This window comes from Scyliorhinus torazame, chromosome 27, assembly GCF_047496885.1.
Source record: "Scyliorhinus torazame isolate Kashiwa2021f chromosome 27, sScyTor2.1, whole genome shotgun sequence".
Lineage (NCBI taxonomy): Eukaryota > Metazoa > Chordata > Chondrichthyes > Carcharhiniformes > Scyliorhinidae > Scyliorhinus > Scyliorhinus torazame.
The window spans coordinates 9,450,483-9,470,286 of NC_092733.1; the positions used below are offsets into that span (position 1 = coordinate 9,450,483).

Here is a 19,804-nt window from a genome sequence, read left to right on the forward strand (position 1 = left end):
TCCAAAATGGCAGCGTCCGTTGGTCGCACGTGGATCGCTGGGCGGGCTGGGTCTGTGGTCCCGTTTCTTCCCCGGAGATAGCGGCGACCCCGCGGGACTTGCACACCGTCGCGTAGTGGCCCTTCTTCCCGCAGCTTTTGCAGGTAGCCGCGCGGGCCAGGCAGCGCTGCCGAGGGTGTTTCGGCTGGCCGCAAAAATAGCAGCGGGCCCCCCCTCTTGGTCTGGTGTTTTGGCCGCGAAGGTTTGCGGGGGTGGGGGGTGTGTCGGAGAGTCGACCGCAGCGGGGGTCCATGGAGCCCAAGGGGCTGTAGTGCCGTCGGGGGCGTAGGCGCGGGTGTTACGCGAGGCCACATCGAGGGATGCCGCCAGGGCCCGAGCTTCTGTAAGTCCCAGAGATTCTTTCTCCAGAAGCCTCTGGCGGATCTGGGAAGAGGCCAAACCTGCCACATACGCACCGCGGACCAGGAGCTCTGTGTGTTCACTCGCTGTTACTGCCGGGCAGTTGCAGTTTCGACCCAGGATCTGCAGGGCGTTATAAAACTCGTCCAGCGATTCCCCAGGAAATTGCCGTTGTGTAGCGAGCTGGTAGCGAGCAAAAACCTGGTTGGCGGGCCGGATGTAGATATCCTTCAGCGCGGCGATGGCACCGGTGAAACCGTCCTCGTCCTCGATAAGGGAGTAGACATCAGGACTCACCCTGGAATAGAGGACCTGCATCTTTTGTTCGTCTGTCGGTGTGCCGGGGGCCGTTCGGAGGTAGCCCTCAAAGCATGCCAGCCAGTGCTTGAAGATAGAGGCCGAGTTAGCTGCTTGGGGTGCGATGCGCAGGCACTCCGGGGTGATTCGGAGCTCCATGTATATCCTATCAGGACCTGGCATCCCTCCACCAATAGCCTGTCGACACGTGGTGTACCGTATTACCCCAAAACATACCACCACAAGGAGTATCTTAAAGAAAGAGAAAGAGAGGGAAAGACAAGGTAGTGGGAGATTTAAAGTGAGAATTCCATAGATTAGCACCTTGACAGTTGAAGGCATGGCTTCCAGTGATGGGGCAATGGGGATGGGGAGGGGGTTCTGTTCCTCTGCACCCCCTCTCCCTCCGGACTGGGGGGTCTGTTCTCCTGTACAGTCTGGAGGTCGTGTTGTGTTCCGCTGGGGCTACGTGCAAGAGGCCAGGATTGGTGGAACACAGAGATGTTGGAGGCTCACGGGGTTGGAGGAGGTTGCAGAGATGCGGAGGAGCGAGGCCGTGAAGGGATTTGAAGATGAGGGTGAAGATTTTAACATGAGACCGTGGCCAGTCCAGGAACCAATGCTGGTCAGCGAGCACAGGGTGCGATGAGTGAACGGGACTTGCTGCGTGCTAAGATTCAGGCAGCAGAGGTTTGAACGAGCTGAAGTTACAGAGGTTGGGAGCTAGGGGGCGAGGCAAGGGAAACATTGGAATCGTTGGGTTTAGAGGACCAATAGATTAAGGTGTTGAACTTAAAGGCACACTGTACCATTTCTCTATTCTGCTGCTTTTAGTTGAGAGATCTATTCCACATGCTTTCTGAAACACACAGACCCATTGCCAAATGGGGAACAGACGCCCAACTGAAGGAATAGAATTCCTAAAGAATTCCTGGAAAATGTACGGAACTGAGGGGTATCTCAAAACCTCGGAGGAAACAAGAAGAATATGCCCCTTAAAAACCCCAATGGAACGAAAGATGCGGCTTTGATGAAGTGACGTACGATTAGAGTTCAGTCAGGGCACCAATCTGTTCCCCTCTTGAGGAGTTTCGGGAGGGATATTGCTTTGTCCTTTTTTTGAGGGGAGGGCGAATGTTGAACTTTTTTTTGAAACAAAACAACCCTCTTAATCTCCTTCCATCTGACCTTGTGGTTTCCAGTCTCCTTTTGCGTAGCTGAGTGTGTGAGGCAGTCTTCCTGCCGCCGTGCCCTCCTCTACTTCCTTTTCAACAGATGTACCATCGTGTTACCTTTTTGAAAAGAAAAAAAACCCCACACCCACACAAAAGAAAAGCGAGCACGTATCAGCGAGCTGAATTCTGCGGGGACCAAGGGACACGTGACACGTTTCATTCTGCCAGACGATTGTCAGATAGGCTCGGCGGGATTGGCTTTCCCTGTCCGGCTGCTCCAACGATGGACGTGGAGGGGAATTCAGCCTTTGCCACGGCAGCTCCCGTTGCCGACCCGCTGAAGGCTTACAAGTGGGTCACGGCCCCCAAGGTGAATGCGAGCAGGAGGAGTGAGGAGGAAGAGGAGGCGGCAGCCTCGGAGGGGGAGGCCGCGGGGGAGGGGGACCTGACGGGGGCTGCTGGGGGTGCCGAGGCTTCCCTGCAGGAGGACGCCCAAGGGGAAAGGTCCCCGAAGCTGGAGAGGGGCAGGAGCACCGCCGACAGGGAGGGCACCAGCGCCCCGGATCATCCAACCCCCGGGGAGGCGCAAGCGGTGCGGAGCAAGAGGGACAACCTGTCCACGAAATCGAGCCACCAGCCATCCCAATCCACAAGGGTTCCTGGAACTCTGAAGAAGGCGAAGTCCGATTCGGCTGTCAGGTTCCGGAGATTCCTGACTTCGGTTTCAAGTCGATTGTCTCGCAAGCGTTCCTTCCAGGAGTCAGCACTGGACCAATCCCAGCAAGGTACCGTCCTGCATCATTATGTTGTTATCAGGTGTTTTTATTTATTTCTGGGATTTCTGCTGAGCGCTAATGCATTCCAGGGTGCTGGAGGTTGACCTAAAGAGGGGCATATTTCCTGGGTGTGGGTGGGCGCGTGCGGGTGACTTCCCGCCACCCATTAGTGTATTTTGGGAGAAAGATGGGCATCCGCAGAATAGCCGAGGGATCTCCCAGTTGATAGACCCCTGTCCTTCTACACAACAGTGGGAGGACGGCGAGGACCACCCAGAGTTTGCCATCGGCATTGGAGTCTCAATTTAGATTTTAAAAGTTCAATCCTCACCCACGACCACCCGCCACCAGGAGGTGGGTCAAGAACCGGAACGCGGCGGGAAAAAACTTGGCCGACCTGGCGGCTTCCGTGGAGACAGAAACAATCTGGACATTTCAGGCTGATGGCCTTTCGTGAGAATTCTGATGACACGGCAGCATCCAGGCTCAAGTGCGAGTTCTGTTTCTCACCACAGTTGTTGTCTGGCCTGCTGAGCGTTTCCAGGGCCTTTGATTCTCATCTCAGATTTGCGGCAACACCAGTATTTTGCCTTTGTAATTGGAGGTGCCAGATTGGCGCTGGTTTCTTCCCTGGAAAGCCCGGGGTGAGGGGTTAAGAAAGAAGTTTCATTCCTCCAGCACCCTTCGTGACTTTGGAACGTCCCAAAGCACGTTATGGCCACTTTTGGGGTGTGGTGACTGTTGTCATGTGGGAAACAAAGTGGTCGATTTGTGCACAGCAAGCTCCCACAAAACGGCAATGAGATAATCTTTTTTTTGAAGTCTCGATCAAAGGATAAACTTTGACCCTATACTGGGGACCATCCCCTTGCTTTTCTACAAAACCATGCCATGGCAACTTTTATTTCCACCAGTTTAAGGTCTCACCTTGCAAAGTCTTATCTGATAGACAGTGCCGCAGGCGGTGCAGAACTCTCTCGGTGTTCAGGTCACCGGTAAGGTTGAAAGAAATCAGGACGACAGACTAGGTCAATTGAGGCCTGCTGGTCAGCTGGCACCCAGCTTGATTTCAAAAGCCTGCGGATTTTTGAAGGAGGGGAGGCCAGAGGAGGCAAAGAGCTCAGCAGTTTGAGAATTGGTTGGGGTGAAAATGCAACAAGCCTTGCTTTTCCCTCTGTCGGACTGTAGCGAACCAGGAAGTGCAGTGGGAATTCTGTGGCGAGTAACTCGCCTCCTAGACCCCCCCCCCCCCCCCCCCCCCCTCCCGAAGCCTATCCACCATCTACAAGGCACCAGTCAGGAGTGTGGTGTAATACTCCCCACTTGCCTGGATGAGCGCAGCTCCAACAACACTCAAGAAGCTCAACACCACCCAGGACAAAGCAGCCCCGCTTGATCGCTCCTCATTCCACAAACATTCAAACCCTCCACCGAACAATGAACAGGAGCAGCCGTGTGTACCATCTACAAGATGTACTGCAGTAACTCACCAAGGCTCTTTCCAACCCCATGACCCCCAACATCTAGAAGGCCAAGAGCAGCAGATACCTGGGAACCCCACCCCTTGGAGGCCCCCCCTCCAACTCACTCACCACCCTGACTTGGAAATATATCGGCCGTTCCTTCACTGTCGCTGGGGCAAAATCCTGGAACCCCCTCCCTAACAGCACAGTGGGTGTACCTACACCACAGCGACTGCAGCGGGTTCAAGAAGGCAGCTCACCCGCCAGATAAATTTTGAAAGGAGGTTGGTTGGTTAATAAAGGCCGGGCTAGCCAGCAACACCCACATCCCGTAAATGAATAAATAAAAGAAAAGATGAACGTGTGAGCGTAATTGTAAGAGATAAACGTTGAGATAAGCAATGATTGTAGTAGCGAAGGAATAAAATAGAGAGGCAAGAAAGGTTGCGACAGAGAGAGGGATGGAGCTGTGAGGCTCGAGGTGAGAGGGGGATTATCTATCAGAACAGAGTTGGTTACCCTTGGATTCTCCTCCCAGTGGTGGAGTCCCTGACCTTTATCCCCTTCACCCAAGAGGCTGTGAATCCACAGAATCCCGACAGTGCAGAAGGAGGCCATTCGGCCCATCGAGTTTGCACCGCCCCTCTGAAAGAGTGCCCTACCGCTCCCCTTGTCCTATCCCCGTAACCCCACCTAACCCGCACATCTTTGGACTGTGGGAGGAAACCGGAGCACCCGGAGGAAACCCGCGCACACACGGGGAGAAGGTGCAGACTCCGCACAGGCCCAAGCCGGGACTCGAACCCGGGACCCTGGCGCTGTGAGGCAGCGGTGCCAGCCGTTGTGCCGCCCCCAAATGCGAGTGGAGCAATTAAAGTGTTCAGGACTAAGATCAACAGAGATTTGTTTTGATAAGCGAGAGATAGGGAGGAAAGGCGTGAGAATGGAACAGACAAACCAGCCTGGTCTGTTTGCATGGTACAGCATGACTCAAAGGGCTGAATGGCCTCCTGATGCCCTTAAAGAAACAGCCAACTGAGTTTAATTCTGATGCCTGAACTGTCAAACTAGGAGCGATCAGTTAATTCAGCACAAACCGGGGGACTGCAGAATGTGCTGACGTTTTCATCTGTTCGCATTGACCTTTAGAATCTACTCATTTTGCAATGAGTTAGATTAAGAGTGGCGACGGAGCCAATGAAGTCCACAGACTGTGAGCGAGAGAGTCAGGTGCAGCTCTCGAGCAGGAGGAGGGAGGGTGGTCAGCAGGGATTTTAAAAAAGTATCTGAAAATGAGGAGAAGCTCAGGGCCAGGTCAATTGCTTCTGGGAAGAAAGAATATTCTGTTTTGTTTAAAATGAAACAATTCTCCCGTTGAAGAGAATTTACAGCGTTTCAATGTTGAACTCTTGGCTCCACTCAGTCTGTGTTAATTGAATAGCAGATGGATGAGTTTAATGAAACTCAATGGGTCAGAGTGGCGATGGGACAGCCGATGATTTATCTGCCTGCGTTTTGCACATTGCGCCTTCTGTGTGGGCGCGACTGAACTCTCGAGTACCCACTGCCTTGATAAATTCTCCGACTGCTGCGCTCTGTGAAGATCTCCACATGCTCAGTCCCAATATCCCACTTCCGACACTTCCGGAGAATCTATTGAATCCCTAAAGTGCAGAAGGAGGCCATTCGGCCCATCGACTCTACACCGGCCGTCCGAAAGAGCACTCCACCTCGGCCCACTCCGCTATCCCTGCAACCCCACCCAACCCGCACATCTTTGGACCGTGGGTGGAAACCGGAGCACCCGGAGGAAACCCTCGCAGTTACGGGGAGGACGTGCAGACTCCGCACAGTCACCCAAGGTCAGAATCGAACCTGGGACCCTGGCACTGTGAGACAGCGATTTCCTTCGATATTCTTAACACTCACTGTATTGTGACACCTCCCAGTGCTTTACCAGGCCTACCCTAAAATGCAAAAAAAAAGAAAGATTTTCATTTATATAGCGCCTTTTCGGGCCTCAGGAATCCCATAGTGCTTACAGCCAATGAAGTTCTTTTGAAGTATTTACACGCAGCAAGCTTCCACAAACAATGTACCAAATAATCTATTTCTGCAATGTTGATTGAGGGATGAATGTTGGCCAGGACAGTGGGGAACAACCCCCCCCCCCCCAGCTGTTCTTTGAAGGGTGGAATTTTCCAGCCCTTCCCACCAGTGGGATTTTCCGGTTCCGCCAATGTGGAACCCCCGCAGCCTCCCTGGTGGCGGGGTGGGCGTGCCCTGCACAGGCCCACAGACATTGGCAGGACAGGACGATCCCACTGGACGGCCGATGTCTTGCCACACCTACCGCGGTGCAAGCCAGCGACGGAACACGATAATCCCGGTCGAATAGTGCAATGGGCTCGTTTATTTTCACTTATGATCGGGTCTCAGTTCAACGTCTTGTCCGAAAGGTGGAACCTCTGGCAGTGCAGCACTCCCTCTGGGACTGTCAGCGTGTGCTCTGGGCTCGAGGCTCTGAAGTAAACTCATAATTCTGTCCTTTTGTACTGGCACCCCCAGCGTGGCTAAGGCAACAGGCACCCATGTATTTTGAGTAAAGTGCAGTGGACACTGATTGACGGTGAGCCACCTTCTTGAAACGCTGCAGTCCATGTGATGCAGGTACACCCACTGTGCTGTTAGGGAGTGAGTTCCAGGATTTTGACCCAGCGACAGTGAAGGAACGGCCGATATATTTCCAAGTCAGGGTGGTGAGTGGCTCAGAGGGGAACTTGCAGTTTCCCAGGTATTTAATTGGGGGAGGGGACATTATACTGCTATTAGACGGGAGCTGAGGAGCATAAAGTGGGAACAATTGTTCTTGGGGAAATGCACAACAGTAATGTGGGGGTTGTTTAAGGAGCACTTGCTGCGAGTGTTGGATAGTTTTGTCCCACTGAGACGAGGAAGGAATGGTAAGGTGAAGGAGCCTTGGATGACAAGAGAAGTGGAGCTTCTAGTCAAGAGGAAGAAGGAAGCTTATGTAATGTTGAGGAAGCAAGGATCTGACTCGGCTCTTGAGGATTACAAGGTAGCCAGGAAGGAACTCAAAAATGGACTGAGGAGAGCTAGAAGGGGGCATGAAAAAGCCCTGGCGGGAAGGATTAGGGAAAACCCCAAGGCGTTCTATCCTTATGTGAGAAATAAGAGGATGATCAGAGTGAGAGTAGGGTCGACCAGGGATAGTGGAGGGAACATGTGCCTAGAGTCCGGGGAGATGGGGAGGCCCTAAATGAATACTTTGCTTCAGTATTCACGAGAGAGAGGGACCTTGTTGCCCATGAGAATAGGGTGAACCAGGTTAATAGACTCAAACAGGTTGATATTAAGAAGGAGGATGTGCTGGAAATTTTGAAAAGCATCAGGATAGATAAGCCCCCTGGGCCTGACGGGATATACCCAAGGTTACTACGGGAAGCGAGGGAGGAGATTGCTGCGCCATTGGCGATGATCTTTGCGTCCTCACTCTCCACTGGAGTCGGACCGAAGGATTGGAGGGAGGCGAATGTTGTTCCCCGATTCAAGAAAGGGAATAGGGAAATCCCTGGGAATTACAGACCCATCAGTCTTACGTCTGTGGTGAGCAAAATATTGGAAAGGATTCTGAGAGATAGGATTTATGATTATTTGGAAAAACATAGTTTGATTAAAGATACTCAGCATGGCTTTGTGAGGGGCAGGTCAAGCCTTAAAAGCCTCATTGAATTCGTTGAGGATGTGACGAGACACATTGATGAAGGTCGGGCAGTGGATGTGGTGTATATGGATTTCAGTAAGGCATTTGATAAGGTTCCCCATGGTAGGCTCATTCAGAAAGTTAGGGGGCATGGGATACAAGGAAATTTGGCTGTCTGGATACAGAATTGGCTGGCTGAAAGAAGACAGTGAGTGGTAGTGGATGGAAAGTATTCCGCCTGGAGGTCGGTGATCAGTGGTGTCCCGCAAGGATCTGTTCTGGGACCTCTGCTCTTTGTGGTTTTTAGAAATGACTTGGATGAGGAAGTGGAAGGGTGGGTTAGTAAGTTTGCCGATGACCCGACGGTTGGGGGAGTTGTAGATAGTGTTGAGGGTTGTTGCAGGTTACAACAGGACATTGATAGGATGCAGAGCTGGGCTGAGAAGTGGCAGATGGAGTTCAACTTTGATAAATGTGAAGTGATTCATTTTGGAAGGTTGAATTTGAATGCTGAATACAGGGTTAAAGGCAGGATTCTTGGAAGTGTGGAGGAACAGAGGGATCTTGGGGTCCACGTACATAGATCCCTCAAAGTTGCCACCCAGGTTGATAGGGTTGTTAAGAAGACGTATGGTGTGTTGGCTTTCATTAACAGGTGGATTGAGTTTTAGAGCCACGAAGTTTTGCTGCAGCTTTATAAAACTCTAGTTAGACCACACTTGGAATATTGTGTCCAGTTCTGGTCGCCCCATTCTAGGAAGGATGTGGATGCTTTGGAGAGGGTACAGAGGAGATTTACCAGGATGCTGCCTGGACTGGAGGGCATGTCTTATAAAGAAAGGTTAAGGGAGCTAGGGCTTTTCTCACTGGAGCGAAGAAGGAAGAGAGGTGACTTGATAGAGGTGTACAAGGTGATGAGAGGCATGGATAGAGTGGATAGCCAGAGACCTTTCCCCAGGGTGGAAATGGCTGTCACGAGGGGACATAATTTTAAGGTGATTGGAGGAAGGTATAGGGGAGATGTCAGAGGTAGGTTCTTTACACAGAGAGTGGTGGGTGTGTGGAATGCACTGCCAGCAGAGGTGGTGGAGTCAGTCATTGGGGACATTTAAGCGACTCTTAGACAGGCACATGGACAGCAGTAAATTGAAGGGGTGTAGGTTAGGTTGATCTTAGATTAGGATAAATGCTCGGCGCAACATTGTGGGCTGAAGGGCCTGTACTGTGCTGTACTGCTCTGTGTATCTGCTGCTCTTGTCCTTCTAGATGGTAGAGGCTGTGGGTTTGGAAGGTGCTGTCTAAGAAACCTTGGTGAGTTATTGCAGTGCATCTTGTAGACGGTACACACGGCTGCTACTGTTTGTCGGTGGTGGAGGGTTTGAATGTTTGTGGAAGGGGGAGCAATCAAGCGGGGCTGCTTTGTCCTGGATGGTGTTGAGCTTCTTGAGTGTTGTTGGAGCTGCGCTCATCCAGGCACGTGGAGAGTATTCCATCACACTCCTGACCTCTGTCTTGTAGATGGTGGACAGGCTTTGGGGGGGTCAGGAGGTGACTCACCATAGGATTCCTAGCCTTTGACCTGCCCTGGTAGCCACAGTATTAATATGGCTGGGTCCAGTTCAGTTTCTGGTCAATGGTAACCCCCGGGATGTTGATAGTGGGGGATTCAGCGATGGTAATGCATTGAATGTCAAGTGTGATGGTTTAATTCTTTCTCATTGGAGATGGTCATTGCCTAGCACTTGTGTGGCGCGATCATTGCTCATCGTTTGCCAGCCCAAGCCTGGATATTGTCCAGGTCTTGCTGCATTTGGACATGAACTGCCTCAGTGTCTGAGGAATCACGAATGGTGCTGAACATTGTGCAGGCATCCGCGAATCTCCCCACCTCTGACCTTATGATGGGAGAAAGATCATTGATGAAGCAACTGAAGATTGTTCGGCCTAGGACACTACCCTGAGGAACTCCTGCAGTGATGTCCTGGAGCTGAGATGATTGACCTCCAACCACCACAACCATCTTCCTTTGTGCCAGGTAGGATTCCAACCAGCGGAGAGTTTTCCCCGATTCCCATTGACCCCAGTTTAGCTCGGGCTCCATGATGCCACACTCGGCCAAATGCTGTCTTTTTTTAAAAAAATATGTTTATTAAGAATTTTTCAATAACATTTTCAACCATACAACCCCCCCCCCCCCACCGTAACAAAAAGAAAAGAAAAGTCGCATAGCAAGACATAAACATATCAATTCAACATAGTACAGAACTTTGTACATTGGATTCCTCCCGCACATACCGACTTTGTCAAATGCTGCCTTGATGTCAAGGGCAGTCACTCTCACCTCCGGCATTCAGCTCTTTTGTCCATGTTTGAACCAAGGCTGTAATGAAGTCAGGAGCTGAGGGACCCTGGCGGAAACCAAACTGAGTGTCCATGAGCAGGTTATTGCTGAGTAAGTGCCGTTTGATAGCACTGTTGATGATTCCTTCCATCACTTTGCTAATGATGGAGAGTAGACTGATAGGGTGGTAATTGGCTGGGCTGGATTTGTCCTGTTTCTTGTGTACAGCACAAACCCAGGCAATTTTCCACATTGACGAGTAGATGCCAGTGTTGTACCTGTACTGGAACAGCTTGGCTAAGGGCGCGGCAAGTTCTGGGGAACAAGTCTTCAGTACTATTGCCGGGATATTGTCAGGGCCCATAGCCTTTGCAGTATCCAGTGCCTTCAGTCATTTCTTGATATCACGCGGAGTGAATTGTATTGGCTGAAGACTGACATCTGTGATGCTGGGGACCTCCGGAGGAGACCGAGATGGATCATCCACTTGGCATTTCTGGCTGAAGATTGTTGCGAATACCTCGGCCTTGTCTTATGCACATATGTGCTGGGCTCCTCCATCATTGAGACTAGATGTGGCAGGACTGCAGAGCTTAGACCTGGTCCGTTGGTTGTGCTTAGCTCTGTCTATTACTTGCTGCTAATGTTGTTTGGTACACAAGTAGTCCTGTGTTGTAGCTTCACCAGGTTAACACCTCATTTTTCGGTCTGCCTGATGTTGCTCCCAGCATGCTCTCCTGCACTCTTCATGAAAATGAAATGAAATGAATGAAAATCATTTATTGTCACAAGGTGGCTTCAACTGAAGTTAGTGTGAAAAGCCCCTAGTGGCCACATTCCCGCACCTGTTCGGGGAGGCTGGTACGGGAATTGAACCGTGCTGCTGGCCTGCCTTGATCTGCTTTCAAAGCCAGCGATTTAGCCCTGTGCTAAACCAGCCCCAGTTCATTGGACCAGAGTTGATCCCCTGGCTTGGTGGCAATGGTAGAGTGGGGGATATGTCGGGCCAGGAGGTTACAGATTGTGGTTGAGTACAATTCTGCTGCTGCTGATGGCCCCCAGCGCTTCATAGGTTGCTAGATTTGTTCAAAGTCTATCCCATTTAGCGCGATGGTAGTGCCACATAACAGAATGGATGGTATCCTCAATGTGAAGTCGGGACTTTGTAGTGGTCACTCTTTCCGATGCTGTCATGGACAGATGTATTCACGGAAGGTTGGTGAGGACGAGGTCAAGTATATTTTTTCCTCTTGTTGGTTCCTTCACCACCTGCTGCTGTCCCAGTCTAGCAGATCTGTCCTTTAGGACCCGGCCAGCTTGGAATGTGGTGGTACTACCGAGCCACTCTTGGTCATGAACATTGCGATCCCCCACCCAGAGTACATTCTGCACCCTTGCCACCACAGTGCTCCTCCACGTGCTTTTTTTTAACAGAATTTACAGTGCAGAAGGAGGCCATTTGGCCTATCGAGTCTGCACCGGCCCTTGCAAAGAGCATCCTACTCAATCCCATGTCTCTACCCTATCCCCGTAACCCCCACTTAACTTTTTTTGGACACTAAGGGGCAATTTAGCATGTCCAATCCAGCTAACCTGCACATACAAACAAAGACAAAGAACAAAGAAATGTACAGCACAGGAACAGCCCTTCGGCCCTCCAAGCCCGTTCCGACCATGCTGCCCGACTAAACTACAATCTTCTACACTTCCTGGGTCCGTATCCTTCTATTCCCATCCTATTCATGTATTTGTCAAGATGCCCCTTAAATGTCCCTATCGTCCCTGCTTCCACTACCTCCTCCATCTTTGGACTGTGGGAGGAAACCGGAGCACCCGGAGGAAACCCACGCAGGCACAGGGAGAACGTGCAGACTCCGCACAGACAGTGACTGATGCACTAAGCGTCAAGAACCACAAAGACATGTGAGACTTTAGCCAAGGCTTTAATACACTACATAGGAAGCTTACCCGACACAGACGACCCCAGACAAAATGGGTCAGGTCTCAGAAGCTGGGTCTTATACCTAACTCCCGGGGGAGTGGCCAAGGCGGAGCTCTCCGTGGCCAGGTCAGGTTACATACAGGTGACCTAACCTCTACAGAGCTACAGTACAATACACAGGATTACAGGGCCACGTTACACACAACTATTATATAACTATGTACAATGCTAGGGAAGTACAGTGGTGTATCACCACAGTGACCCAAGCCAGGAATCGAACCTGGGACCCTGGAGCTGTGAAGCAACTGTGCTAACCACTAGGCTACCGTGCTGCCCAAACGTGCTGTTCAACATGGAGGAGTACTGATTCATCAGCCAACAGGGAACGGTAGGTGGTAATCAGCAGGAGGTTTCCTTGCCCATGTTTGTCCTGAAGCTTCACGGGGTTCGGAGTTGATGTTGTGGACTCCCAGGGTAACTCCCTCCTGACTGGATCCCTGCCTCTTCTGGGTCTGTCGGTGGGACAGGACATACCCAGGGATGGTTATAGTCATGTCTGGGATGTAAGTAATGATTCCATGGCTTAATCAGAACGAGGTCAAGTGATAGATCTGCCCGTCGGACATGCTGCGCATCCCAATGTCGGAATGTAAATGTAGGTCCAAAGAAAGTGGAACCATGGCAGAGCTGGGATGGGACTTGAATTTCAGGACATTCCCCAGGAAGCTGACTTCTATCCTGGCTAATCTCAGGATTTCCTGGGCTATATTTATTTTCGTCTGAGATATTTCTTTGAGTAGAAACGCCCCTCGCCAAGGTGCTTTGCAGGTGGGTGGGGGTCTTGTGATGCAATGTTCAGTGCCCCCTGTCTCTCAGCCGGAAGCTCCAGGTTCAAGCCCCACCCCAGGACTCAATGGACATGTTCAAAGCTGAGAGAGACGGATTTTTAATCGGAGAGGGAATCGAGGGTTGTGGGGATAAGGAAGGTGGGAGAGTGGCGTTGGGGATTATCACGTCAGACCAGTCACGATCTCATTGAAAGGTGAAGCAGACTCGATGGGCTGAATGGCTGACTTCTGCTCCTATCTCTCATGGCCTTACGCCAATGGCGGGCGCTGTGAGTGGGAGAGATTCCTGGTCAGCCATTTGACGGAGGGAAAATTGGAGCCGCCAGCATCAGTACCCTCGTCCCGAAAGACGTGCTGTTAGGTGAATTGGACATTCTGAATTCTCCCTCTGTGTACCCGAACAGGCGCCGGAGTGTGGGGACTAGGGGCTTGTCACAGTAACTTCACTGCAGTGTTAATGTAAGCCTACATGTGACAATGATAAAGATTATTATTATTGATCCGGACTGCAAAATGCATGTAAAGGTGTCTGTTGCCATGGCAACCATGATTCACATTTCACAGAAGGCAGCGTTCAGAAGGGGTGGTGGTGGTGGGGGGGGGGGGGGGGGGGGGGGGGAGGGGGTAGAGGAGGGTGTGGGGGGGGAAGGGGAGGAGAGGAAGGGCGACGGGGAGACGGAGAGGAGGTAGAGGGAAAAAGGAGGGGAAGGGGGGGGTGAAGAGAAAGGAGGGGGGCGGGGGGGAGGGTGAGGAGGTTGGGGGGGGAAGAGGAGAGGGGGAGAGGGAGGATGGGGAGAGGGCGAGGAGGTGGGGGGGAAGAGGAGAGGGGAGAGGGAGGATGGGGGAGAGGGGGAATGGGGGAGAGGGGGGATGGGGAGAGGGCAAGGAGGTGGGGGGAAGAGAAGATGAGAGGGGAGGGGGGATGGGGAGAGGGGGATGGGGAGAGTGGGGTAGAGGAGAGGGGTGATGGGGAGAGGGGGGAGGGGGGAGAGGGGAGATGGGGAGAGGGCGAGGAGGTGGGGAGAAGAGGAGATGAGAGGGGGGAGAGGGAAAGGTGGTTGCGGGGAAGAGGAGAGGGGATGGGGAGGGGGGAGAGGGGGAGGGGGAATGGGGAGAGGGGGGATGGGGAGAGGGGGGAAGAGGAGGGGGAGGGGGAGGGAGAGGGGACAGGCTCTTGGCAGCCAACCTGTCAAAGCCGCTCAGGGCTCGAGACGTTTCATCGAGATAATTGGCTTCTAAATATATTTCTAACACAACATCTGGGCATGCGACGTGAGCCGAGAGCTGTCTGGTTTCACTGTACAGGACCTCAACTGTCAAACCGAGCCACAAATCCTGTGCTGAACACACCACTTCTCAGAGCTGTGAGAATGGACCAATGGAAATACAGATGATTGGGCTGTGTACAGGAAAGGCGGCCTGAGTGACGTGATGACTATTTAACGTAACCGGTGAGTGTTCCAGTCACACACAACCTGTGGTTAAAAAGACAAGATGAGTCTACCTGATTCATTTGAATTACCCAGTGTTCTTTGTGGAGTGTTTTTGAACTGTCAGGTCCTTGCTTTTACCAGATTGATGCCAGGAAATTCAATTCTGATTCTGAATTACAGCTAGGGTTTTTCACTGCGGCTCAGATACATATCGAAGGTCAGGGAGCTGGAGACAGGAGTAAAAGTATTTCTCCTCCCCACCCCCCCCAAGTCACATTGTCACACTCCCCCTGCCTTCGCCTGGATTGTGACTGATCCAAGCATGGTTCTGTCTTTCAATAGGAGATACAACTTGGTATCTGACTTCCAACATTTATACAGCGCCTTCAATGGTGTAAACTGGCCCAAGGCGCTTCACAGAAACATTGTCAGATGTGTCAAGAAGCAGTTATGTGATCTATGTAATCAACTAGAACAGTGCCTGCCTGTGACTGCTCTGCAATGAGAGCCGCCTACAGGGCAGCTGTTCTTAGACCTCCCCTCAAGGGGGCGGAGCCAGGGGCGGAGTCCACAAGGGCACCAATATGATACAATCAGTGTAGTACAAACAATGGTCCATAGGTGGAGCCCACACGGGCAACAGGGTGATACAATGTAGTACAGTGGTGAATGGTTACCATAATACGTTCACCACAGGTTGTACGGTGGATATTAGAAATAATATGGATTTAATGAGTTTAATTTTGTGTTTCTGTGCAAGGAAGTAAATTGCCGGTGACATCTCCTGTACCTACAGCCTCTGGGACTCCTCCAATCAGCTAGGGACCTGCTGGAGTGTCTCTGACATGTCCCTCTGAATGTCCCGGCTGCTCCCTAACTTCTCCATCAGCTCCGGGATGGCCTCTTCCACAGGCTCAGGAACAGGCTGGGATCCAGCTGGGTCCTGGGATCCAGCAGATCTCCGACTGCTGTCTCACCCGGGGACGGTTCCTGCCTCCACCTGAGATACATCAGCAGCAGTGTGGTGCTCACCAGATTGTGTCCCAGAAGCCTCTTCACGAACATTTCCCACCGAGATGCGTGTATCTGCGTTGGTGGAGGGTGGAGATGACAGCTGTGACGCCTCGATCACGGCTTCCTCGGAGCTCTCCTCCGAGGTGTTCCCCTGGGAGGCTGGAGAGGGGAGGGGGGGGGGGGGGCACCCGGGATGGGCCGTCGCCGCCGCTGGAGGACCTGCGGGAGAATGGACAAGTAGTCAATGGGAGGGATGGGTCAGTCAGTAAGGCAATAAAAACTCACGTTTGACAGGTCCTTCAGGTGGGGCCCGGTGGTTCCTCACCTCTGCGGCGTCCGCCAGCCTCCGCTTGGGTGATCGCGCTGTCCTCAGCCACACCAGTCACCTCCAGGGCATACTCCTCAAAGATGGTGAAGTATCTAATGTCTGGCACCCCACCGTCAGTCTGGACCCTCGCCCAGCGATCGTGGGAGAGCTTTTCCTGAGGAGACACAGAAAGGGAATCGTTAGCCACACACGTGGTTCACAGTGATGGTGGAGTGGGCGGGGGGCGGGGGGGGGGGAAGGGAATGAATGAAGGGCTGAGGGTGTTGAAGGGAGGAGGGATTGGGGGACTCATGGAGAGTTGGGGGGGGGTGGATGCTCGTGTGGGGGCAGAAAGATCTCGGGGTGGGGGAGGGGGGCTATGGTGTCTACTCACTCGTGCTTGTATGGTGTATGGTGCTGACCTTTCTCCGGCACTGGAGGACAGGCCTCCTGGTCACACTCCCGGTGCTGACAGCTGCCTCCACCTCGGCCCAGGTGGCACTGGCTGCCCTGTGGCTGACCCTCCGGGACCCTCGGGTATACTGGCCATCTCTCCTGGCCTCCACTGCGTCCAGGAGCCTCCCCAGGATGAGTAGCATTGCCGGCCTCGCTGGGCCGGGCGCAGGGAAGCTCGCGGCAGTTCCCGTTGGCTGCCACACTTCAAAATCTTTCCGGAGAATCGCGCCCAAAGTTTTGAGTCCAGGATGACTTTTACGAGTCACGCTTGACTCGAAAAGCGAACTAGTGTTTCTCGCGCCACTGGCGCTGCGGAACCTGCTGCGTTCTTCCAGCACTTCCTCACTTTCAGAGGGGAGTTGGGCTGGAGGAGGTTAGCTGGGCAAAGGATGAAGCTGGGGAGGTCTGGCGAATCCTGTTGATGGCTGTCCCTTCCAGAGAGACTGAAACCAATTCATCATCTGGTGAGTGGCGACCACCATCCCAGGGAATAGCGGGGGTGAATGACATAGCTGTATTTAAGCGTAGGTTAGGTGAATGAAGGGACAAGGCAATAGGATCACGTGGATAGGGTGAGACAGGGTGGGAGCAGGTTCATGTAGAGTACCAACCAGCCTGGACCGGATGGGCTGAATGGCCTGTTTCAGGATTGTAAATTCTATGTCGTTACGTTTCTGCCCAAACTGATTCAGCCGAGTTAGCTTTAATAGCAAGGGTGGGGTTGTTTCAATAATAAAACTTGTTCAGAAGGATTGTTTTTAGCTCAGCCTGTGAGAAACAGAGTTCTGTGGCTGCTTACCGTGTAACTGTTTCCAACGACATTGCTATTGCTGAAATTCATCATCCATCCCTCGCTGCCTCAGCCAGCAGTCTGGCCCCAGTTACCCACTCCAGTTAACAGTCAGCCACATTGGAGTGGGACTGGAGCCACGTATATCCCACAGTGACAAGGGCGTCAAACCTCTTTTGCTAAAGGTCATCAGTGAAGACGTTGGTCTTTCAACAAGAATCCAACAGTTTAACGGTGGCCGCAATTCTCCCATTTTGAGTCTAGGTGCTCCGGCCAGCCATTGGGAAAACCAGAGTGATTCCTGGTGGCACTGGGAGCGCTGCTCAGGCGCTATTCTGCCGGGAGGGTTTCAGTTGGGACTTGAGAGGGGTGGGCCCTAAACTCGCTGACAGGTCCCGCTCCTCAGAATCCGGGGCGCCATTTTTAATGGGCACCCCAATCTCAGAATAATGCTGCACCCCCCCCCCCCACCCCCCCCCCCGCACACACATACAAATCGCTGGCAAGACCCCCCTCCCGATTCACTGGCAAGGCCCTCCGACCCCCACCCCTCATGAATCCCACCCCCCCGAAGTGAACGATGACCCCGTTGTGGGCATACCAAATGTCCCCTCCCTCAGTCCCCCTCTTCAGGCCCGCCTCGTGGCAGTGCCAACCTGGCACCTTGGACTTCAGGACTCCCCGGGCGGGATTCTCCACCCCCACGCCGAAGTGGCCGCGCCGTCGTGAACACCGTCGAGGTTCACGACGGCGCGGAACGGCCCCGGTCCCGACCGATTCAGGCCCTGACAATGGGCCAGGATCGGGACCGCGTCATCTACCCGCGCCAGGCCTTGTCGCCCGCGTAAAGGCGGCGCCGCATAGATGACGCGGCCGGCGCCGCATAACGGACGTCACCCGCGCATGCGTGGTTGCCGTCCTCTCTAAATCCGCCCCACAAGAACATAGAACGTAGAACGATACAGCGCTGTACAGGCCCTTCGGCCCACGATGTTGCACCGAAACAAAAGCCATCCAACCTACACTATGCCATTATCATCCATATGTTTATCCAATAAACTTTTAAATGCCCTCAATGTTGGCGAGTTCACTACTGTTGCAGGTAGGGCATTCCACGGCCTCACTACTCTTTGCGTAAAGAACCTACCTCTGACCTCTGTCCTATATCTATTACCCCTCAGTTTAAAGTTATGTCCCCTCGTGCCAGCCATTTCCATCCGCGGGAGAAGGCTCTCACTGTCCACCCTATCCAACCCCCTAATCATTTTGTATGCCTCTATTAAGTCTCCTCTTAACCTTCTTCTCTCCAACGAAAAGAACCTCCAGTCCATCAGCCTTTCCTCACAAGATTTTCCCTCCATACCAGGCAACATCCTGGTAAATCTCCTCTGCACCCGCTCCAAAGCCTCCACGTCCTTCCTATAATGCGGTGACCAGAACTGTACGCAATACTCCAAATGCGGCCGCACCAGAGTTCTGTACAGCTGCAACATGACCTCCTGACTCCGGAACTCAATCCCTCTACCAATAAAGGCCAACACTCCATAGGCCTTCTTCAACCTGGGTGGCAACTTTCAGGGATCTATGTACATGGACACCTAGATCCCTCTGCTCATCCACACTTTCAAGAACGTTTCCATTAGCCAAATATTCAGCATTCCTGTTATTCATTCCAAAGTGAATCACCTCACACTTCTCTACATTAAACTCCATTTGCCACCTCTCAGCCCAGCTCTGCAGCTTATCTATATCCCTCTGTAACCTGCTACTTCCTTCCACACTATCGACAACACCATCGACTTTAGTATCGTCTGCAAATTTACTCACCCACCCTTCTGCGCCTTCCTCTAGGTCATTGATAAAAATGACAAACAGCAACGGCCCCAGAACAGATCCTTGTGGTACTCCACTTGTGACTGAACTCCATTCTGAACATTTCCCATCAACCACCACCCTCTGTCTTCTTTCAGCTAGCCAATTTCTGATCCACATCTCTAAATCACCCTCAATCCCCAGCCTCCGTATTTTCTGCAATAGCCTACCGTGGGGAACCTTATCAAACGCTTTGCTGAAATCCATATACACCACATCAACTGCTCTACCCTCGTCTACCTGTTCAGTCACCTTCTCAAAGAACTCGATAAGGTTTGTGAGGCATGACCTACCCTTCACAAAGCCATGCTTTGTGAAGAAGATGGGGGACGGATCTTGCGGGGCCGCGGAAGGAAGGAGGTCCTCCTTCAGAGAGGACGGCCCGACGATCGGTGGGCACCGATCGCGGGCCACCCCACATTCCAGGTGAAGCCCAGTGCAGGATCCCCCCTCGCCCCCCCCCCCCCCCCCCCAGCGTTCACGCACCGCTCACGACTGCAGCGACCAGGTGTGGACGGCGCTGGGGGGAACCCGCCGTTTTGGCCTGGCCGCTCGGCCCATCCGGGCCTCAGAATCGCGGGTGTGCCGAAGAATCGCCATTTTGGGTGTCTCTGGCGATTCTCCGGCCTGCGGCCCGCGAAACTCGACCGGGCCGTTCCCGCTGCTTGGGAGAATCGCGGGAGGGCGTCGGACCGGCGTCCCCGGAAATTTTGGCGGCCCAGGCGATTCTCCCAACCGCGTGGGAGTGGAGAATCGCGCCCCCTATACTTGCCTCCAGGGTGCCAGCGGGGATCCTTCAGGCGAGGTGATGGTCGGGGGGTGAGGGTGGTGGTGGTTTGGCTTGGCTGGAGGGACACAGAGCGGGGATGTTTCCCAAGATGGGGGTCGTGTGGCATGTCTTTCCATTAGTAGCCTTGAAAATCATTAAACTGTCTTTCAGCAGGTCAAGTTTCAGTTAAAACTCTTT

The 19,804-nt window shown here is 52.8% G+C and overlaps 1 protein-coding gene across 1 annotated transcript in view; it reads left to right on the plus strand.

Moving 5' to 3' along the window:
- Positions 1-2,116: 2,116 nt before the first annotated feature.
- Positions 2,117-19,804, plus strand: part of LOC140403192 (disabled homolog 2-interacting protein-like) — a 117,233-nt gene continuing 99,545 nt past the window's right edge. Inside the window, exon 1 of the mRNA XM_072490936.1 lies at positions 2,117-2,656. Within this exon, the coding sequence (XP_072347037.1) occupies positions 2,155-2,656 (502 nt within the window). The 5' untranslated portion in view covers positions 2,117-2,154. The remainder of the gene's footprint in view (positions 2,657-19,804) is intronic.